Here is a 23,813-nt window from a genome sequence, read left to right as displayed (position 1 = left end):
TTCATCATTTGCTATGTTCTAAATTATTCTAATTTACTTTGACCCCAAAAAAAAATAAATAAATAAAAACGTTTCAGAATCAAAGACAACGCTAAACCATCAAATACAGAATCAAAAACACATTACGAACATTATAGCATCACGGTCCTAGCCAAAACAGAAGGAAACAAAAAAAAAAAAAAAAGAGTGAGACCAATTCGTAATATTTCTTGGATTTCTTTCGTAACCGTAAAGATACACAAGCTCCCAGCTTCTGGAGAGGAAAACATAAGTCCTCCATTGCAGAGAGGGTTCCAACTTCTCCATTTTAATCTTTAACTCCTCGCAGCACCAGGTAACAAACTTGCCAGTGAGGGAACGCCTTGGTTTCTCATTTCTTCTTGTGTTCGCCTCATTTCTTCAGGATCTGTTGTCACCATAAAAATTACTTATTCATCAACTCTTACAAATGTATACTCTACCAAAACACACCACCGTCAACAAGCATGATAGGACACAAAAAGGGATGAATATGAACGGCATGTGTAATAATATCAAAACAGATGCCATTCATTCGAACAAAGGTATTACTGGAGGAGATAAAACTGCAAGCGATTTATATAAAAATTACTTATTCATCAACTCTTACAAATGTATACTCTACCAAAACACACCACCGTCAACAAGCATGATAGGACACAAAAAGGGATGAATATGAACGGCATGTGTAATAATATCAAAACAGATGCCATTCATTCGAACAAAGGTATTACTGGAGGAGATAAAACTGCAAGCGATTTATACATAGAGGGGAAAAAATCAGCAGTTAAAAGTAACAATCAAGTGCATTTTAAATACTGTACAGCCATCTAAGGAGTAAAAAGTAAAAAATTGATGAAGGTAAGAAAACATGCTATATGCCATTAGGGAAGGATTCAGCCTAGATAACTCTCAAAAGAGAATACCGAGTCCCTACGAATATTATTGATGGAAGTAAATCTAAAGCACACCAGAGTCTCAATCTCGTAGATGAAATTTTAAAACCCATACAAGCATACATCACTTACCCATGTTCTCCACTAACTTCGGCATCAGGAATACGACAATTAGCATAAATCCAACCATCAGACCCATGGGGCTCTTTACAAGAGACATTATGGAGAAGGGTTCTCTTATCTGCAATTACACAAACATGACATGTGGTGAAACAGTCATAACGATACAGAAATGTGATGAACATATAAAGAAGAATGAAAAAACCGAAACCAACCTCATAATACTGTTCCTCTCTCAATGGCTCCAAAACAAACTCATTTAGAGGCCTCCTATTCTCAGTCAGTGCTGCCTGAACCTTGCCTGGGTTTCTAGCACTAACATCAACTCGGACCTTAACATTTTTAAGAAAATGAAAACATGGGGATATCAGATTTGTGATCCTTCCATTTCACGAAGAATTGAGGCAATTATATAGAGGAATCTCACCGGAGAAAAGAAATAGCCTATCGCAGACACTTCGATCAAATGAGTCCCCGCAGGCACATTATGGCTTTAAGCGCTCACGTTAAGGAAACGTGGTATACATAATAATCAATATATCATTTCTTGATTCTCTAATACGGGATATAATATCAAACACATACGCACAAGGCACATACAAAAACAGCATTAGAAATATCCTTATCAAGAGAACAAATAGGATACAATGTAAAAAATCCATCAGGCCTCAGAAAGGTAACACTTTGACCACCATTTAGTATGACTTTGATATTTGATATTTTTCCGTAAGGTGCAAACCCTTTCACCCCGAGACCTGCATAAAAAATTTGTGACTTAAAACACATGGGCTACGCACTTGTGTCATAGAAGAAAGAAACACAGTCCGATTAACTAATAGACAGAATGCAACAGTAAAAGAACTTTTTCCTTGGAAGAAATTTGAGTTTAATATCGGTGATTGAAGTGTAGAGGGTAATCCAGACTAACCCTCCCAGAGCAAATCTTCTACCACAAATTTAGCTAGTTCTGAGTCCACACTGGAACCACTCATCCAAAATCAGGGTAAAAATCCATAACCTCACAAACTACCAGAAGCGATCAAATTAACAGGAAACCAGTCCTACTCCACAAGCCCTTATCAGTTTACATCTATCTCCTCATCCCAATACAACAACAAATCAATCAAAATTTCAGATTTTTCAGTCTTTTTGAATTCACATTCTTATTCTTAATTTAACTAACTATTTGATTCGTCTAACACGAAAAATTCACCAAAAACTGCACACTAAATCATAATTTTTCAAACTTTTCTGTAAAAACGAAAGGGTACAAATTACAGTCAACAGGAAGCTAAATTCAATTGAAAGACTTACTGGGTGGGATCTTCACTCTGCCATGAATGGTGTATCCGTCGGCAGACCTGCAACAGATAATTTAATTAGAATATTGAACAAAATTAATTTCAGAAATCGTTGATGAGTCGTAGTTCGTATGGATAAAAGAGAAGAACTTTCAATCGTACCCGGGAGAAACTGCGAGCGACGAAGAGATGAGCGACAAGCAGAGCTGTAGGAAAAGCACGAGAACCACCGGATTGGATCTCCAGCTCCGCGCCATAACGAAACAGTGAGAGGTTTTGCGAGAGTTTCAGAGAGAGAGAGAGTTTTGAGGATCTGGTGTTACGCAGCTTGCTGTGTTTTTGTTGTAGCCGGCGAAATCAGGTCTGCACTTGTTTATTCTGACTAGGGCAAATACCATAGGTTATGGATAACCGCGGTTACCTGTCTATTTAAATTAAACGGTTACGATTATAGATAATCATTTAGATAAATAAATGGTTATGGATATAACCGTTTACCTATGAAATTTAAATGGGCGGTTATGTGTATTAACTGCGGTTATAAACGGGTAACCGTTTATCAATTTATTTTATATATGTAAAATTAACACAAATCATGTTCTCGATCCAATAATACTTAGCACCCAATAAATTAGCAAGGAATTCATCGGTCCTTCTCTCAATAACACTGTTACAGGAATGATGATTCTCATCATCAAGGAATTCACCAAATTAATTTAAATTCCTTGCGGGTAACCGTGAAATTAACATAAATACTTTGACAGAAATGTCTGGTAAACAATTTTTGTAACCCAATAATACTTAGCAAATATTATATTTATCTTCATTGGTAACAGTTAAAAATATCGTCCGTAAACTATTATTTCAATTATTGGAATGGTATATGGACTTAAAAATTTTAAATACAGAAATGTATGATGAATGTACCTATAACGGTGTTTAATTGTCAAAAAAAAAGAAAATTATGACAATTTTTTTTTAAATTTTCAAGTTGTTAAAAAACATGTAGACGGGTGAAAAATGGATAATGGTAATAAAATAAAATTAAATAAATAAATAAAAAAGAAGATAAACGGGTTAAAAAGGGTAAATGGGTAAACAGGTATTAAACGGTTACGGTTAAATTGGTATGCGGTTATGGGTATGGTTAACCGCTTATAAACAGTTATAGGTATGGTTAACCGTTTATAAATGATTATGGGTATGGGATAACCGTTTAGGCAATTACCCAACAGGTAAATGATTATGCGAGTATGAGCATAAATGGTTATGAATAAATAACCGCAGTTACCCGTCCGTCATAACCATTGCTCATCCCTAATTCTGACTCTAATCCGAATGGTGCGGTGAGTACTTCTACGGAATGGAGTAGGATCCTTCTTTCTTTTTCCTTCCCTCCTTTCACATATTGCTTTTTGTCATTAAAGAATTAACATAAAATATTGACATGGCTTAATTTCAACCGTTCAAATAGGAGGGCAGAGAATAGGAGGAGAGAGAAAATCATATCCCTACGGAATAGGATCCGATTCGGATTCTTTTGTGAGGATTTTAGAAACCTGTTCATCTCATTCGTTCATTTGTCATCTTGTGGCCATAAATTATTTTAATTTTTTTATTTAAAATTAAGCACAAACAATACCTAACAAAAGTTGACTACACGTTATACGATAAATGACTAAGATGAATTGATCCCTAAGATCCTAACAAAGAGGATCCGAATAGAATCCTCGTCCTACTTCCACATCGCAGCAATGACAACACACCATGTGTTAATCATTCTTAAAACCCCAATGTAGGCAACATGGCAAAAATCACAAGCCGCGTGTTCTTTTTTTTTTTTTTGAGGAATTGAAAATGTTATTACCAGGGCAAACAGCCAAATGAGACAAAGAAAGACATACAAAAGCTAGCTAATTAGGGGGACAAGGCAAGCCATCCTTGTTCAAGATTCTTACAAACGAAGATGGGAGTAGATCAACCCAAATAGAATCGCACATCTTCGTAAATTGATATGACACCACAAAATTTGCCGCTTCGTTCCCTGATCTTGGGATCCAAGATCACGTGCAAGATTCCAATGAGACACCAATATCCAGTGCCTGAGAAAGGACATGGACTGCCTCCCAATGTGTGTTATCAATACCACCTCACAGACTAGAGATGACCTGCTTAGAGTCAAACTCCATGATGACATGGGGCCAGTTCTCTTGTTGGGCAAGGAGACAACCTTGAAGCACAGCAAAAGCCTTAACCACAACCGCACATGACGCATTGACAACCCGCCTCTTAACCGCAAGACATCGATCCAATGAATCCCGAACCACTACCCCAACCACACCCTAACAGCTCCCTAGCTTCCAACTTGCATCAACATTGATTTTGACCATGTGATAGGGTGAGGGAGTCCATGAAGGTCGCTACAGATGCGACGGTGTAATAGGGGTATGATTAGGGACTTAGGCGCCAGTATACGTGAACAACTCTACAACAGAAGATATGGCGTTGATCGTTAGAATAAGGGATAGAGGCTTATGGTAAAAAATAGCCCCACACCGGCCCTTCCGAATATATCAGCAAGTGAAGGCAACCGTCGTGAGGAAATGTTTCCTCTCTTCCTTACTTCCAAAGCACTGCTGACCCGCCTTTAAGATCCAAGCATTAAGGGTAATAACGGAAGATCGGTCCACCAACCAGACATGAGCTAACCCATAGACATAGAAGTAAAACATGTTCAACAGATTCCTCCTGCTTGTTGAAAATGAGGTAGATGGAAGAAGGGGAACACTTTCTCTTGAATAAACTTAGTTGAGTTGCTAAAGCTCCCGAAGTCCCCACCACATGAAATTCCAAACCTTATAAGGGGCTTTGATAACCCAAATGCACTTCCACACCACGAGACACGAGCTAACCCATAGACATAGAAGTAAAACATGTTCGACAGATTCCTCCTACTTGTTACAAATGAGGCAGATGGAAGAAAGGGAACACTTTCTCTTGAATAAACTTAGTTGAGTTGTTAAAGCTCCCGAAGTCCCCACCACATAAAATTCCAAACCTTATAAGGGGCTTTGATACCCCAAATGCACTTCCACACCATGAGATCCACATCCCTAGAAAAAGAGGGCCGACGAGTTCTCAGACATAGAGCATTGGCATAAAGCCACCCATACCTGTGTTCAACGATATATTGACCCCCTACATTTGCCGGCCAAATTAGCCGATCATTTCGTCTGCAATTGCTAACTTAAGTGTCGGAAATGGCTGAACACACCACATTAGGAATGATGTCACGAATATTGTCCAATTGCCAACACCTAGTCTCATGGTAGATAATGGAGGAAACCTGTTGGTTGACATCAACAATGGTCCCGAGGGTTGGTGTTGGGTGCCCCAAAGGAATACTAGAGACCTACCTGTCAAGTCAAAGCTTTGTTTGATCACCACTCATTATTTGCCAATGGCTCCCTTCAAAAGTAAATCTCTCCCTTCTAGCAAGCTAGATCAAGTCCAAGCTTTGTTTGATCACCACTCATTATTTGCCAATGGCTTCCTTCAAAAGTAAATCTCTCCCTTCCAGCAAGCTAGACCAAGCCCAGGAAGCACTTCCACTCTTTTTAGCTTCCAAAAACAATACTTAGGGAAAGTATCGGTCTTTTAAAACCCAGGCCCAAAGCGAGGTAGGATTGTGGATTAAACACCAAAATTGCTTAGCAAGTAGAGCCAGGTTGAACTACAAATTCTGAAAACCCAAACCCCCATCATTTTTTGGTGGCCCCCAAAGCATCCTAACTAACCCAATCGATACGTCTTTCGGTTTCTTTCTGCCCCTACCAAAACCTAGCAATGACCGCATCAATATCACAACAAAAGTTGTTGGGAAGTTTGAAGACATTCAAACCTTGTTTGGGAAGTTGAACTGTACTAACTATTTCAATTGGATATGATAATTTGTACATCGGATAGTACTGACTAAATAATCGGACGTTTAATGCAGTATCGGACTAACGGCAGATTATTTATATTGCCTTGGTACTGCATCAGATAAGAAGATTTTTCTTTAAGAAAAAATTGATGATAAAATGGAAAAAAAAAAATTAAAGCAAAACAAATTTCAAAAACTCATGAAAGATAAAATGGAGTAATAAAAAGAGAAAATTAAATAATAATAATTAAAAAAAATTGTTACACCAACAAAAAAACCCAAAAAAGAGGAAGAAAAAGTCCCAGAAAAGAGGAAGAGCAAAACCAGCCAGCCGCCTAGCACTCACCATCGCCACCATATACCATTGAAATCAAAAGCTCATATTCCATCTCTCTTCGCAATCACTACTGCCAGATTTTCATCTCCAAACTTTCCCAATTTTGAGTATAATTACCTCACAACAACAAAATTTAATCATCAACTAATCCCAAAATCCAGATGAAATCTCTCAATTATTGATCCACCATCATGGGTGTGAAAACGAAGATGGTGTGGCTGCTGAGCGGCGTGATTGTGGCCACACACATTCAAGGAATTTCAAGATCTTTTCTGTTGTGTTGGTCGGCAGGAGGTCAGGTTGGGTTTAATTTGCCGGTCGAAAAGCTAGAGAATTGTTGTTGGGTCGGAGAAGAAACAGGAAGAACAGCAAATGAATTTTTCAGTGCAGAAGAGTTCACGAGAGAAGGAAAGTGAACGCGACCCGACTAATAATACAACCATTTTGAACGTTATTAGTAAGCGGGTAAACACCGGACAAAATAAGTGGAACCGGTTAAAAAATTCGGTGGCTATTTAATACAAGAGAACACCAAACAACTGGATTTGGATTGTTAATCCTATTCGATCCCTTATACTTGCCTCCAAATGAGGCTTAGGCCATCTTCAATCGATGGCTGGCTAGATGGCTCGTTTTAGCCATCTGGTCCTCTAAGATTCTCCAAGATATTAATATTTTAATGAATAGTACAAGGTCATATTTACCTTCGTCTTCAACTGAGGGCCATAGGGCTCGTTTTAGCCTTGTCACGAAAAACTGTCTCCAACCGAGGGCCAAACATAATTTATTATTTAAATTTAAAAACTACAACAACTTAAATTCAAATCCAACAACTTAAATTTAAAAATTACAATGATAACTAGCCAAAAAAACCAAAAAAATTAGAACTTAAATTTAATGAATGGTTTAGGTATTTATAGGGAAAAAAATATTAGAATTTTTAAGAATTAAAAAAAAAAAAAATGCCCAAAAAACCAAAAAATAAAAAATTTGAATACAACGGCTAGCTAGCCGTTGTATTCAAATTTTTTTTAAGCAATCTTGTCGGTTATAACTGACAGGAATACATTTAATTTTTAATATAAATATATTCATGTCGGTTATAACCGACATGAATGCTATATTTTCTGGCCAGCCCTCTAGCCTGGCCGTCGGTTGGAAATGGTTTTCGGGCTATTTTCGACCCTTTGGACCCTTCAGTTGGAGATGGCCTTAGGATAGGCTGGAACCATCTAAGCAACCGTCACATGTTAATCATTTTTAAAAGAGAACTTTAATGAAAAGCTGCCGGTACTGTTATAACCACATTTTTACACTAAAAAGTCAATCCTGGTACTATTCACTTTACCCTTTATTTTGTCGTTATCATTAAAACTTAAAGTTTTCAAACCCTTTTAATTAATTTTCATTTTTTTAAACCACAAAGTTTGTACTGACACGTGTTAATCATTCTTAAAACCCAACGATTTGTACACATTGTTTTTCTTTTTGTCAAAATTGTCAACAAATTGTTAGCACGATGTGCATTCGCATGAAAAATTGATTCGGAAAAAACCGCAGTTAAATCGAATGACATCGTAGTAAATCCCCACATGCAGCCTCGCCAAAACAGAATCGGTGACCTCAATAAATGCACCTGTTAGAGTCCAACTCAGATTAGAAGTTTCGTACCTTTACTCGCTTGTCACGATTTGTTAGCAGTGGCCATTAAAAAGAACGATTTGCGATCAACTCAAGACGAATACAGAAACAAACGACACGTGAACAGAGCGCGCGATGTAAGATTTTACTTTGAACCCAAAAAGGTTTATTACATTTCAGGGCTCCACACTCGGACCTGATGAAGGTGAAAGAACAAACCTCACCCCAGAGTTGATTTACACAATCAAGTATGATACAACTATATTCCGTCCCCTCGCTCTCCCTCTCCACAAACCAACCACCCCTATTCAAGACAAATTTCCTGCTCGTAAACTTAAGAACTTGACGTCCGATCAGAACGGAAGAGAGAAAATGTTCCCATAAAAGAATCAGGATTCCCAAACAAATCACGTAGTCTTCGACACAATGCTATAATCCCAACTTCTTCGAGCACCAATCCGAAAGATTAGCTATTACAAATCCTGCAAACACCTGCAACATACCACAGAAGGAACAAAAAGAGTTCATATATGCAACAGGACATAAGTTTTTTTTATACGTATATTGCAACTGAGAGATCATTTTCTCCCAAAGGTAGTAAGAAATGCTGAAACGAAGCGCCTTCTGGAAAAAAAGTTTCACAAAGGTAACTATAAATGCTAAATAATACAACAATATAACGATTATTCATGAAAACATCGTACCTGAGCAGAGCCAAGTATGTAAACTGCTGAATAATGGCGGCCATGGATAAACATGTCAGCAACCATAGCAAGGGGGATGGTGAGCGACATGCCCAAGGTGGCAACAAGTGGAGTTGTCCACACAACACATAGTGCCCTGTAGGGAATTTCTATTTATTGGCTGAATAGGAAAGCTGAAGTTTAAAGCAAGCAGTCTGTGAAAACATAAGTGTGTGAATCGCAGATTGAAAAATGATTGTTTAAACATACCAGAAGTAGTCAGAGAGTACACTTCCAATAAAGCCGTTGGCAATAACAACTTCTTCCAATTTAGCAGAGTGAGGAATCATAAACTTGGGTTCAATGCCCAATGCTGTCAACGGCCAAACTGGAAAATAAAAGAAAAATTAGAGAATATAATGATTCAATCAAAGAAGTGATGGATTGCCTTTCACTGTGCCTTGCTTGATTTCTGGAAATCAGATCTGAAGGAGAAAAACTGAAATGAATCATAAATACTCAAGCAACCCTTACCAAGCCACCATAACGATACAAGTGTAAATAATCCAATATACCCAAACAACTTTTGCACGTCGACCCTTTCTCCTCCTTCGCCCGCAAACTTTTTGAGAAGAACTGTAGCATAAGAGTAAGATGAAATGTTAATATTATTGTCAAAATAATCTATGAAAAACTTGGGCCAAGGAGTAAATGAAAAAGGATATTTCCCCAACCAGTAAATAGACCATATGACATGGCTGAGAGAAGACCAAACAGATCTCCAACAAGAGAGCGTTTCCCATTGCTGAACAAAAATATTAACTGTCAATGCCAAAATATGCATTACAAAGAGCAATTTGATATTATATATAATGGTAATGGTATTGATATCTAAAAAGAGATCTTTTTTCTTCCATAAAAAACGAGACAAATATCATGTAAGTCATGAATAAATTTGACGTGAACAACAGGGGTTGACTGATTAAACATACGCAGCACTGAGTTGTGACTCATCTGTAGCCCACGTTTTGCCCAGAGTTGTCATAGCTACACCAGCCATGCTAACAAAGACAGCAACCACCTTTGCTATATTTAAAGAATCTTCGCCCAAGAATGCACCAACAAAAAGAGTAAATAGTCCTGACGTTGAGGATAATACTGTTGTACTTGCAACACTTGTACGCGCGAGAGCAGCATTTGAAAAGTACTGAAACAATTACAAAGATCAATAAGAATTTTCTTGACGTCCTTCACAATAATTTTGAATTATCAATTCAAAGAAACGTATCTCATTTGATAAACACATATAAATATGAAAATTGATATGGAAATTTTCCTGTCTGCAAGCAAAAGAGAACATCCTAATAGTGATTTGGGTGTATTCCATGAGAAACATGTCTCAGACTCAACACCACGTAAAGTCAATTGGATATAGTCTTGAACAGAGTAGCTTTAGGAAGTTCCTTACCTCCGTAATAAACCAGAGAGGGGCAATGTAAAACCCATAAGTAGCAATTTGCCTCGTGGTAACCTCCTTATCATGTTTCAGCACATTCAAGTCATCTTTGTATTTAGAAACCAAAGGTTGTTCTTCAATATGAGGTGAAAGCTCTGCATCACTGTCTTTTCTGGTCAAGGACCCATGAATTTCCAATTCAAATTCTTTCTGCAATCCATTGAGTTTTATAGAAGAACTAAATCCAGCAGAAAACTCATTCACGCTTTCTACATTTTTACCACTTCTAGAAGAGCGGCATTTTAGAAAATTACACAACCAATCCTTAATGAATGCTATTGGGATGTAAACTACCATAAGAGAAGCTCCAAGATATGTTACTGCAAATGGCTGCTTATAGTCCGTAAATATACCCTGCAGAAGTCACAATATTGGTCAGCTAGAACCTCACGGTGCACAATATTATCAAATATATATGTAAATAGGATGCGCCACATCAAAGAACTCAATCAAAAATTTCTAAAATGCGTGACTAAATTTGCGGCTTAAAATCAGACTATTGAGGATGATATATGTGGAAAGATTCCAGTTGAAGCAATTAGATACAATCACAATCATCTTCTAAAAGGGTTCAATTCACCATAGCTTTTAGGAAGCAGCTCGAGTTTGAGCAGCATCACTTCCCCCACGGTCAAAGATGATCAAATAATCACAATTGTTTACTAAAGGATTATATTCGGCCACCACATAAACTCCAAGCTCAATTCAAGAACAAAAAATAAAGTTGGTTTACCAACTAATCAATCAAAACTTTCATTACTAAGTTTGAGATGAGGGCATGGAGGAGACTCAAAAGCAGATAAACATAGAGTTTTCGGATTCAACTCAGTGTCAACCAACTAAGCCAAGGCAAAGAACTCAAAAAGTTCAATCTTAGTATTGCTAATGGCTGTCCTCCATGGAAGCACCACCTAATGCAAGGAGGAAATCTAACAACCCTTATTTTCCCTATGCTGATAAAACCCAGAAGCATTAGTTATGCCCCATGGTTGCAATAGATCTCAGCGTAAAAACGAAGGAAAAGAACAACATTCACTAACTATTCTTTTGATCCCTACTAACTCATGAACAATAACTGAACTAATATCTTAACCATGTTCCTCTAATGGGTGAAGCCCGAGGACATCGTCTTAAACAAGTTCAAGCTAACATACAATCTTCTGATAAAGTTCATCAGTTGGGTACAAATCCTTAACAAATTCCAATCATTTCCAACCCCTACAACTCACAAAACCATCAGAAAAAAAAAGTCAAATCGCAGAAAATTCAAACCAAAACTCCAAAAGTAAATTACTAATGTTAAAGTTTCCAAATTTACAAAGGTCAAAAGAAAGGAGTAACTAACCTGGGTAACTTCTGCAGAGGTGACCCAAATGACAACAACAGCAGCAATTAGGAACAACCCAGCTCTGTATCTCCACCCCATCATAAACCCAGCAAAACCCAGATAGAGAAATCAGAGGAATTTCAAAGATCTGATTGGTTGGTTGTTGCTCCTCAGATCTTTGATATTATTGCCCCTGTCACCGACGTATAAGCAGCGAGATTTAGGGTGCTGGGTGACAAGGAAATCCGGAAACTTTGGGAAGAAAGAGAATCGGGAGGGAAGTTGACGAAATTGGAAAGAAAACTGAAAACGTTTTGACTGTTATTGGTTAAAAACCTCCCTCTTGTGGGATCAAACGTAAACTTGAAAGCTAAAGGATGAGAGATTTGTCAACCTGTCTGAAATACGGCAAGTACGTTTTATCTCATTCAATTGAGTAACATTGAAAAAAAAAATATTTGTATAATAATACAGAGTACAGCTCATGTTTTGTATATATTAAAAAATATCTCTTAGTAAAGAATTTAGAGTATCTTTAAAACAGATATCAAAATTTAAACATTACAATCATATTTGATGATTTATGTAGCAATTATACCTGATAATAATGTTATTCTATATATAAAAAAATTCATCTTTTTGAAGAGTCTAATTATTAAGACATCTGATTAAATAATTGGACATTTATTATACATCACATCACATCACATCTGTTAAAAAAAAATTAAATGGATTTGACAACCGTTGTCAAATTTAACAGCAAAAAGTTATGCCTTAAATTAACTCAACGCCACGTAAGAAATTGAAAACTTAGTTGAAGAGAATTCGTAGTTATTTTTTATTATTATATGTCTATATAGTAGTTTTAACATATATTTCTTAAACTTTTATAGCATATTCCATGTGATAGCTTCAACAAGAAAATCTGATTTTTTAAACAAATTAAATTTATTTACATAGAAAATTAAGGGCCATAAATATGTATAATGTATATGGGCAGGACTGCCATACAAGTTGAATAAAAAAAAACATACTCAACAACAAAATAATGCAAATAAATAATCGCAACTCTCTATGGGTAGAAAAGACAGGACCTTGTACAGAGGGAATGGCATTTTCAACGATGTTGCAGGTGGAGGAAATATGAATTTAAAATAGCAGACATGTTATGCTATAGTTTTTATTAGCAAAGATGTCAGCGCTCTGCTGCAAGTTTAAAACCATAATCATAATTTAACACTCCCATCTCAAGTAATGGGACTAATTAATCTTTCCAACAATGATTAGCATCTAAAATTGGTCCACAAATTAATAAAAAGAAAAGACCAAGTGAAAATTAAACACTATCAGTAGATACATTCGTATTCATACATGGCGGATCCATAAATTTTATCATGAGTTCAGGGGAGAACAACTTGATTGGGCTCACGATATGGGGTAAATGAGGTTTAGCAGCATCACTTCCAAAACCTACACAGATTGTTTACAGAGCATGAGGTTATGAGAATTGAGAAATAATACATATGTATGTGAAATCGTATAATTGCCATTAATAATACATATAATAAGGTTTAGCAGCATCACTCCCAATTCTTCTACCATATAATTGCCATTAATAATACATATGTGAAATCGTAATCTATGTGATAGACTTGAGAAATAAAAAATAAATAAAATAAAAACTCAAATTCCAAAAATAACGAAAATGCAAACTTCATGTGGAAATTGAAGGTTTACCTGCAGATCATCAACCAAGGATGCTTTTGCCCAAGCAATCTGATCAGTTCTCTCGGCCTCAAGCAGACCAGCCTCCTTGGATTTAGTAAGTTGATCAAGTGTTTTGTTGTCATCCTGCAACTTGGTTACCTAAAAAACCAATACATCCAAAAGCATAAAAAAATTTAGGAAATTGTTATTAAACAGTTCCCAAAATTTAACTCGTTATAATTATTAATTCATGTAAATAAATGAGTTGATAGATCCATTAACAATATAGAAACCAAATACATATTGAACACTCTATACCTCATAGGTACAAACCAAATATGGAAGCCAAAATAGACACTCAAAACTGATACAAAATACTACATGAAGTTTTTTCAAGCCTATCTATCTTAAAACAAAATTAAAGGGGTCATATTGCAGAGCAAAAATATACCTCCTGCAGTGAGCTTAAGCTCTGCCTCCAGTGGATCAATGATGGATTCAATGGGGGGCATTTCATCATCTTTCTGTGTAGTGTGTATTCTTCAAAGTGTGGCTTCTGCTTCAATATCTTGATATAAAACCAAAACCCCCATAATCAGATTAATTAGGGTTTTCTCTTCACAGTTTCATGTACTTCAAAAGATGTAACGACCCGTCCCCAATTATTATGATTTTTATAATTTAAAAAATGAATTTACGAAAATACCCTTCAAGACAAAGTGTTGACTTTTCTTGACTGCCGTGTCGTGTCACGTAAGGTTCATTTTCTTGATATATTCTGGTAGTACTTGTCACTACGGACGCGTGGGCGCAAACGGATTGTGATTTGGAGTTATAACGAAGGAGATATTAACGTTTAAAGTCGGGGGCATTTTAGTAAATTAGTTATTTTCTGGAATGCTCCAGATTTTTGGAGCCAAATTTGGTGGAGCCACGTGTGTGACCCAGATTAAAAGAAAGAAAGATGGTCGGTAGAGATGGAGGATAAAGGAGAGAAATGAGGGAGGAACCGGACCAATAAGGAAAAGCGAAAAGGAGGAGAACTAATGGGAAAAGAGGAAAGGAGGAAAAAGGAGAGAATGGGAGAAGGAAAGGAACCTGCTGGGTTTTCCATTGACCCGTGACCCAGCCGGGTTCCGCCATCTTTTCCGGCGGTTTCCGTCTGCTTTTCCGTCAAATTGTCGCCACCCACCACTTGAGAAACCTTCCATGACCTCCCATCTTCCATTTCCAATCAAATTTCACTAGATTTAGCTTTGATTTCAGGAAGAATGGAACTCGTGGGTTCCAGGGGTGCACGACGAAAATCCGATGATCGTGAAGCTAACTCCGTCAACCACCACTACCAATGGACTCTCCTCAATCCTAGGAGCAATGCCCAAGCCTTGGAGGAGGCGTCGAAGTTTGTTTGGAGATGAATCAACAACTACCCAATTTTAAGGGTTTCGGCGGGTTTGGATGAAATTGGGACATTTCCCCGCCAAATTGGCCTTAGTCAAAGGTATGAAAGTTGCTCTATTCACTGAGTTAAATTTTCCAGCAAGTCGGGGCGGTCGACCATCACCTCCTGCGGCACTTGCAGTGGCGCATGGGCTGAGACGTCCCCTGACCTTCCTAGGCTAAATTTCAATATCCTGATTCCATTGGTGAAGTCCGATTGACGAATTTCCATCATTTGAGCATAGTTCCATTAAGGTCCGCCGCTTGATTATTATAGCAATTGACGATCCGACCGTTGGATCGTCACCAAACTTTGATATGTTATAATACATAATATTTGAGGATATTAGAAAGTTATGGATCGGGAATCCGACGTACGGATCTTTCCGAATAGGATATGTAAGTTATATGTTCTAATGATAAGAATTCTAAGACATGAGTTGATAATTGTTCTCGGCGCCGATCATTCGTGACGCCTTGATGTTTGTGCTAGGGAGTTGTAGTGCGGACTTCAGGTGAGTGGGCTTTTGGTTTTCTATGTATACGTATATATGTTTTTAATTTTCCCATAAATTGTTTTAAATGGATTTATGTTTTTAAATGCCATGTCAATTGCATTACATTTTAGTATATGCAGTAGTATAGATATGCATATTATTGCATGATGCTGCGAACGCCCAGGTAAGCTTCATGTGAGTACATATTGATGTCAGTGGTTGCATTGGTTATAGTTATACTTAGAGACATGTAGAGCTTAAATTTACATACAATCTCAAATCCCTAAAACCCAAATTTCTCCAGACCGTTGGAATCAGTTTGTTGTTGTTGTTGCTAATCTACAGGTAAAGCTTAAATTGACATACAATCTTTTATTTTTCTTGATTGGAATTTGGAAAGAATTAGTTGTTATTGGAAAGAATTACAGAAAATTGGAAAAGGGAAATGGGAAAGCGAGGAAATGCATGCAAATGGGTTTGGAAAGAATTACAACAAAAAAAAAAAAATTATGCATAGTATTTAAATGTTGTGGCATTTTAAAATTCTTGCTTCTGTGACTGTGATATGATGTTATATATTTTCTTTATTTAATTACAATTTAGGTGTGATGAAAAATTTTAAATTTAATTTCATTATTTTCTTCCCAGCTATCAATCTGTAGTTTGGCATTTACAATTTTTTTGCACATGATGCGAAAAAGAACTAGAAATAGCAAAAGAAATCAGGGGATACAAGAAGATCATACTTCTGACACTACAAATGGAATAGAAATGTTTAATGAAAATGTTTGCCATGATGATGATGCAGGTGCACAAGGTGATGGCATACTAATATAATGGTTGTTCTTTTGCTTTGATGTAGAAGTAAGAAGATTGTTTTGCCTCTTATGTATCCTGCTTCTTTCTGTTCCACGAAGTTGCCAAGAAAAAAAGTACTTTGTGATCATTTTCTTTCTTATGGTGATGTGTAGATAAAATCTGTCTTTTTTTCTTTGTATCAGCTGATAGAATCTAGAGAGAGAGATTCTGTGAAAGAAAGAAATGTAGAGAGAGAAGTAAAAAATATAAATGTGATTGTACTTCACTCAATCAATAAGATTACACTTGATGCTTATATATACACTTATGAAAGAACTACTCAACTAACTTGAATAACAGAAATATAACTGAAGGGCAATTTTGAACATTTGCCCATTGCACAGTTGGAACACAGAGATTTATTTATACCAGTAGAAAAAGAAATACCAACATGAGATGCAACTTTATTTAGTATTCTAGAAGAGGGATGACCAAGTCTTTGATGCCAAATATCCTGAGGTGCTTTAGATGAAGCTGCAAACACATGTTGGTTGGCAACAATGGAAGTTTGAAATGGATAAAAGCCTTCTCGCACAGGTCCTTTAAAAAGCACCTTCTCCGTAGAAAGATCCTTCACTGTAAGTGAAAATGATATAGATGTATTGAGCATTGGTTATCAAGAATGAATTTGTTTGCAGATAACAAATCTTGCTTGAGGTCAGGAACATGTAAAACATTCTTGAGATTAAAACAGTGAGAAGAAGTAGAGACGCTAGAGGAACCAAGATGAAGTATAGGCAAACCTTTGCCATCTCCAATGTATACTTGCTTAGGTCCACTGTAGGATTCCGGATTCTGCAGCTTGGCATAGGAGTTGGTCATGTGGGAGGATGCACCAAAATCAAGCAACCACGAGTGATGAGGGGTAGAAATATTAGCACAGAATGCAGATGGAGAGGATGCGCCAAAAGTAGGATTCAGATGCTAAGGGCATTCAATAGCTTCATGATCAAATTACTTGCAGATTTGATAAGTAATTCGCCTCCCAGAATTAGCATAGCCTGAATTGTTAAATCGAGAACCACGATTGTGATTATACTTCTAATTATTGGAGCGATTGAAACCGGTTCGCTGATTTTTGTTTCTGAAATTTCCTCGATTCTGAGAATTTCTAGGGTTTGAGAAGTTGTAATCAGAACCACGACCTGAAGGAAGGGTGGAATTTGAGAAGTGTTGAGCAACGTAGGCCTGAGACATTGGCGGTTCAGAAGGTAGAGGCAGAATTCTAGTGGAAGTGTGGAAGGCCGAATTGGTGCAGAAGTGGATTTCTTGCGTTTTCAATTTGGATTTATTTGCTCAGTAAAAGTCCATGAAGTTCATCAATAGTTGTGGATCCAATGCAAATCTGAATCGCATCAACAAAGGAATCAAACTCAGGAGGCAGGCCGTGAACAATCATAGAGATAAACTCAGAATCATCAATCGGAGCTCCGGCGCTGGCTAAAGCATCAGCAATTTCTTCGATTCGCTGAAGATATGAAGCGGCAGAGGCATCACCTTTGGTTATAGAATGAAGCCGAGATCGAAGTTCATGGATGTGAGAATGTGATGCCGTCGCAAGTGTCGATTCGAGTTTAGCCCAGAGTTCACGAGACGAAGCCACACCAACAGTATAAGACCATCTCCAATGGTTGGGCTAAAAGCTAAATACTTTAGCCTGGAAAATTTAGCTTTTAACCTAGAAATAGCTTTTCTGCTCTAACCGTTCTAGCCTAAAATTTTAGACCGGGATTATTAAAGAATGAACTTAGGCTATTTTTTTTTGTTAAATTAAATTTAAAAATAAATAAATAAATATGTGGACTATAGTAAATTAACTTTATGAACATTTTAATCTAAAAAAATTTAAATTCCGATAAATATTGGGTGGAGTCCACTCCAATTTCAGGGCTAAATTTTGGAGGGAATTTGGCCTGGTTTAGCATTTAGCATTTAGCCCAAATTTTCCCCTTGGGTTGGATTGGGTTTAGGGGGGAATTTTGGGGTGTAATTTGGCTTTTAGCCCACCAATTGGAGTTAGTCTAAGGAATCAGAGAATCGGAGAGAGTTGAATTTATCCAAATCAGGATATTCTGATCATTTTCATACCAAGCGCCGAATGCCGGATTCACAATTGAGGTACGATTTCCAGAAGAATCACATAGATATTTGGGTGGAGCCACCTGAGATCCATCAATTATGCCGGTAAGATTGTACCGCCAGCAGATCGGAGCAAAGAGAGCGCTCTAGGTGAGGTAATTAGTGGTGGTGAGTTTGATTGGCACCATAGAACCAATGTTCTGAATTGTAATGGAGGAAGGTGTGGAAACAGCGGAGGAAGTGATCGGAGAAACAATGTGATGGGAAGGAGATAAAGAGTCTGCCATGGAGAAACAATGGCGGTTAGGGTTTGTGCGAAGAGGCGGTGAGGAGAGGTGGTGCAGAACCGGTTAGGATCGGGAGAGTCGATAGACAGATGGCGATGAAACCATGAAAGAATCTAGAGAGAGAGATTCTGTGAAAGAAAGGAATGTAGAGAGAGAAGTAAAAAATATAAATGTGACTGTATTTCACTCAATCAATCAAATTACACTTGATGCTTATATATACACTTATGAAAGAACTACTCAACTAACTAGAATAACAGAAAGTTCTAGCTAAGTTTTATCTTTTGCAATACTACCCTTATTATCAACAACCTATTACCCATTCATGAGCATTTTCAGTTAAGAAACTTTTGATTTTTCTTCTGTTTAATTTATCATCCGATAGGTTCAATATTAATAGAGTCCAATTAACATCCACATTGGAATGACAATCGAGAAATGTAATGACATACTTCTAATTCCATCCTCATTAGTTGTCTTAGTAACAATCAAGAATTGAATGACATGTTTCTCATTGTTTGTTTCTGTTACAGATCTACAAATAATGATGAAGGCTTTTCGTCACTGATCTTTGGAGAAACAGAGGCATGCATATAAAAGATGTAATTGCCTAGAACCTTTGTTTCAGTTGAAGCATGTCATCAAAGAGAGTAGTCAATTAACAGTTGCCAATTGATATTAGATCTTAAATATAATTTTAGCTTTCCTTCTTTCTTTTTTTTTTTTTGTTTTTTTCGTTTTTTTTTTTTTTTTTATAAATTAAAATTTTTTAGAGAGTTTTATTTTTATGTAAGATGGGTGAAATCTAATTTTTATTTTATTTTTGTAATATTACTTTGATTTGCAGATATGTCATTGCAGCAATACTAGATATATTTTCAATTTAAACAACATCCTATATATTTTCACACTGCATGTCATGTGGGTAACCTCAAACAGATATGTCAAACATTTTTTTTTTTCTAATTTGTTGTAGTATTTCCATTTTTTGGTGCAGAGCTTCACGATTGGCTAGCGTGAATCTTGGTATCTTCATATGCATGCAATGTTCAGGGATCCATAGGAGTCCTGGGGTACATATATCAAGGGTATAATTTTCAGTTATGCAAAAGCATCAAATTCGTTTTATTATTTGTATGGTACTGTTGATCCTAAAAATTACAAAGCCTACGTGGCGCGCAGGCCGAGTAACTAATAAGCTAACTACGTCCTTCGGTTGAATGCAGGGCATGCCAACTCGTCGGCCGAGCTCGGCTGAGGAATAAAATTTGTTGATGTTGCGTTGAGCGCGTTGCTGACTTCTTTATCTTGCGACTGCGGTCGAGGAAGGAACAAATCTCGGCCTTCTGGTTCTCGAGCCTGAAGACAAGGCTACTAGTTCTGCGAAGTTCACAAATCATCGGCACCGGATTCGGTCACAGTGATTATATTCGTGAGAGTATAAGCACGTCGAATCGACACCAGACTATATGGACACAAGTATTCAAAGGTAATGTGTGTCTTGATGGTAAATGTGGTTCGGCCCTCAGAATGCTGAACTCTGAAACTTACTTGGGAGTATCCAATCATAAAATCACTCGGTGTTCAATGCGCCGAATGTCGTAACTCGTAACACCTTACTTCGCCAAGAAGGCTAATAAGATGACCTCTGCCAATAAGGATTCGGAAACCCTTCTCGACCGAGACTTGGATAGGTAACCAATCGGCCTCAACGCAGTGCTGTTTATCCAAACTGAAGGTGCTCCTCGGTCGCCTAATTCTACGGCAACAATGTTGTTTATCCAAACTGAAGGTGTTTGCCGGTTGCCTTCACAATGCTGTTTATCCAAACTGAAGATATGTCGGCGGAAAAAAGAAAATAAAAAAATCTCAAGATGTTTGAGAGGTTTTGCGTAGGGCAGTTGTGTGTTGAATTAGAGGTTGTTGGCATGTTGCACATCATCTTACATTTATAGCAGTGAGGTCTCCTTTATGCTTTTTAGCTGTAGCCTACCAATACGTTTTCCAAATTGCACCCGTCTCTCTGTGATGTTTATCGGAATATTCTTGATATACCACCAGTGACCAAACCAAATCCCTTTTGATTTCCTTGTGAACCTAAATTTCTTGATAGAAATTCAACGCGTATGTCGAGCCCAATAACGTGGCCTTCCATTAATATTAAAACAACTCATCCAGCCATGATATCTAATTCCACACGCTTCAACATGCAAAGTTAATTGTAAGCAGATTGCAATATCACCTCACTTGTGATTATCACATCACATTATTATTACCTCATCATTATCCCTTGCATGCATGAAGATCATGCATCTTAACAATTCTGATCAAACCCATGCTGCTCCAATACGATGACAAGAATTTCAATCCCATTCGAACTACACTGCTTACTTAGGGATATAATCTGCATCCTATCTATCCTGTTTAAGAATATGCCAAGATAATTCATATTAAAAGATAATTATTATGATAAAAACCATAATATTATCCTTTAACAATAACAAAATTATCTTCACTTTCCATCCAACGGTTGGGAGCTATGCTTACTCAACGGCCTTGATTACACGGGCCGATGATGTAAATTTGGGTCCAAACATTGCCCCCCCCCCCCCCCCAGTTTCCTTGAGCTTCAACCAATAGGCCGAATTTTAAAGGAAATTAAGCTTTATAGCACTCCATAATTCTACCGAATGCTCATACCCCTGCCAAATATGAAATGGCGCCTCGGCCGTCATTATCCTACCGACTTGGAGAACCTATAACACAATCGAGACTTGGAGCCCCAACCATGCATACATATTTATGAAATAGCAGGCATAAACCGAGCAAGTCCTGCAACCTTGTGCCCTTGAGCCATGTGTATATAATATAATTTTATTATATGCATTTCTTCCAACATTTGGAGGATGCAGCATGCATGTACTTGGCCCAAATCATGGCAAACCAACCTTGACCACCAAAACCCCATAATGTTTCTGGCCGAGCCCACCAAAATAAGTTCACCATATACTTTCTCAGCCACAAAAATTCTTCTGTGTTGAAATCTGGGTTCTTTCTCGGCTCTTTTTGCCGCACCAAGTAGCCTGCTTGCCTCCAAGAAATATTTGCATTTTTCATTCGGGCATCCACTCCTCGGCAATTTTAAATTTGGTAGCGGCATCTTGAATCCCTGATGTGATACTGCTAATCATGTATACATACGTATTAAAGCCCATGTAGAAAACTCAACTAAGCACGTTCTGTAACCATACATCTTTGATAGTCCTCCTAACCGAGCCATGCATATATAATATTGAATTTGTATGCATTTCTACCACCAAGAAAGGATGCTGCATGTATACACCGAATGGCCACCAAAAAGTGGCCTATTTTTAGTACTTCCAACCCCATCAAAGCCTATATCCAATTAAATAGCATGCCTCTTGGATTAGACTCCTTCAGTAAAAATGTCAAAGAATGATGATGACCCAAGGCGCTGTCAGATGATGTCAACCGCACAAAAGACCAGGATTACCAAGCTCGGCCTAGTTCTTATTGCCGTAGCCTAGCAAATGGACCCCAGCCATCAAACCTCGTGGCCTTCGTAAAATTAAACGTGCAACAATGCAGCAAATAATTTCTCTCGGCGAGGCTTAAAATGAAAACTTAACCGCTGAAATGTCGATACCGCCGATTATACCACATGTTGTCCCCTTATTTTCTTATGCATAGGCCGAGAGGCCGAATGGTTAAAAAATTTATTCACTCTCTTTTTTTTCTTTTTTTTTTTTTTAGCAAAAGAAAATGAAAACGACTGAATCATAATCAGGAGGAAGCCAACGATGCTTTATTCCAAGCCGAGATCTTTTAATATCAAAATTCTCAAATTGATTTCGCTCTAGGCCGAACAAAGAATTTTCTCCAAATATTTCTAACTTGACAAAAGATTTTTTATCATCGGCCGCCAAATGTGTTGGACAATTATTATGCCCCCCAGGCATAATAATTTCGTCAATTTCAACTTTCAATTCGAACAACTTAGCCAAACGGGATTTCTCCATATCGACTTTATCACAAATAATCATATCGATTGGCGTAGTTTCGGCGTCTAAAACCATGTCTTCAACTACCATATCAATTGATGTGGTTTTATGGTCTGAAGTCGTGTATTGGTTTTGTTTATCATTGGAACACTCATCTGATGAATCATGTTCTGAATCAATTTTTGGCTTAGAAACTTGAACATTTTCTTCTAGGCCTACCACACTTTCAGTCTCGACTGAAAAAATAGGTGGCCTTTGTTCTTCGGTCAAATTAACAATTTTCTTAGGCCGATGTCTGATTACGGCCGGAGCGAAAAATTGCCCCCCGGTCTTTTCAACCAACTATTCCTCAAATGGAATCGATTTGTAGTCGAAAACGTAAGGAAAATATTCTCCATCTAGCCAGGCATTAAATTGAGCCCTATCTTCATTTACCCATTGCTTTTGCAGGGTAACAAGAGCTTTTATTCTCAACAAGTAAGCGAATGACTTTTGCATCTCTCTATGGCCACGAAGAACTTTTTCCACTTCCAAAGAACTTTTTTGTTCCTCATTGTGTTTTGTCAATTCCACTAGGCGCTCGTACAATCGGCTACGTTGAGCCAGATTGGAATCTTGATATATCATATGAACTTTGCAGTTTTAGCACTGGGTCCTACTAGGCGTGCCAAAATGTTGATCCTAAAAATTACAAAGCCTACATGGCGCGCAGGCCGAGTAACTAATAAGCTAACCACGTCATTCGGTTGAATACGGGGCGTGCCAACTCGTCGACCGAGCTCGACCGAGGAGTAAAATTTGTTGATGTTGCGTTGAGCGCGTTGCTGACTTCTTTATCTTGCGACTGCGGCCGAGGAAGGAACAAATCTCAGCCTTCTGGTTCTCGAGCCTGAAGACAAGACTGCTAGTTCTGCGAAGTTCACAAATCGCCAGCGCCGCATTCGGTCACAGTGATTATATTCGTGAGAGTATAAGCACATCGAATCGACACCAGACTATATAGACACAAGTATTCAAAGGTAATGTGTATCTTGATGGTAAATGTGGTTCGGCCCTCAAAATGTGGAACTCTAAAACTTACTTGAGAGTATCCAATCATAAAATCACTCGGCGTTCAATGCACCGAATGTCGTAACTCGTAACACCTTACTTCGTCGAG

The 23,813-nt window shown here is 37.6% G+C and overlaps 2 protein-coding genes across 2 annotated transcripts; both read right to left on the bottom strand.

Moving 5' to 3' along the window:
• Positions 1 to 81: 81 nt before the first annotated feature.
• LOC137718318 (ER membrane protein complex subunit 7 homolog) lies at positions 82 to 2,705 on the bottom strand. Its single transcript, XM_068457842.1, has 7 exons — positions 2,498 to 2,705; positions 2,349 to 2,395; positions 1,681 to 1,789; positions 1,462 to 1,525; positions 1,250 to 1,366; positions 1,047 to 1,155; positions 82 to 406 (listed from the first exon to the last, which is right to left on the bottom strand). The coding sequence occupies exons 1-7, from the start codon at positions 2,590 to 2,592 to the stop codon at positions 315 to 317; spliced, it is 633 nt and encodes a 210-aa protein (XP_068313943.1). The 5' UTR covers positions 2,593 to 2,705; the 3' UTR covers positions 82 to 314.
• Positions 2,706 to 8,373: 5,668 nt separating this feature from the next.
• Positions 8,374 to 12,163, bottom strand: LOC137718421 (uncharacterized transporter C405.03c-like). Its single transcript, XM_068457968.1, has 8 exons — positions 11,783 to 12,163; positions 10,390 to 10,791; positions 9,914 to 10,128; positions 9,656 to 9,726; positions 9,456 to 9,557; positions 9,192 to 9,309; positions 8,943 to 9,078; positions 8,374 to 8,730 (listed from the first exon to the last, which is right to left on the bottom strand). Exons 1-8 carry the CDS (start codon positions 11,864 to 11,866, stop codon positions 8,668 to 8,670), a joined length of 1,191 nt encoding a protein of 396 aa, XP_068314069.1. The 5' UTR covers positions 11,867 to 12,163; the 3' UTR covers positions 8,374 to 8,667.
• Positions 12,164 to 23,813: the final 11,650 nt, after the last annotated feature.

Source organism: Pyrus communis, chromosome 15 (assembly GCF_963583255.1).
Source record: "Pyrus communis chromosome 15, drPyrComm1.1, whole genome shotgun sequence".
NCBI classification, from domain to species: domain Eukaryota; kingdom Viridiplantae; phylum Streptophyta; class Magnoliopsida; order Rosales; family Rosaceae; genus Pyrus; species Pyrus communis.
The sequence above is the reverse complement of the archived record's forward strand: the minus strand, read 5'-3'. Positions and strand labels throughout refer to the sequence as shown.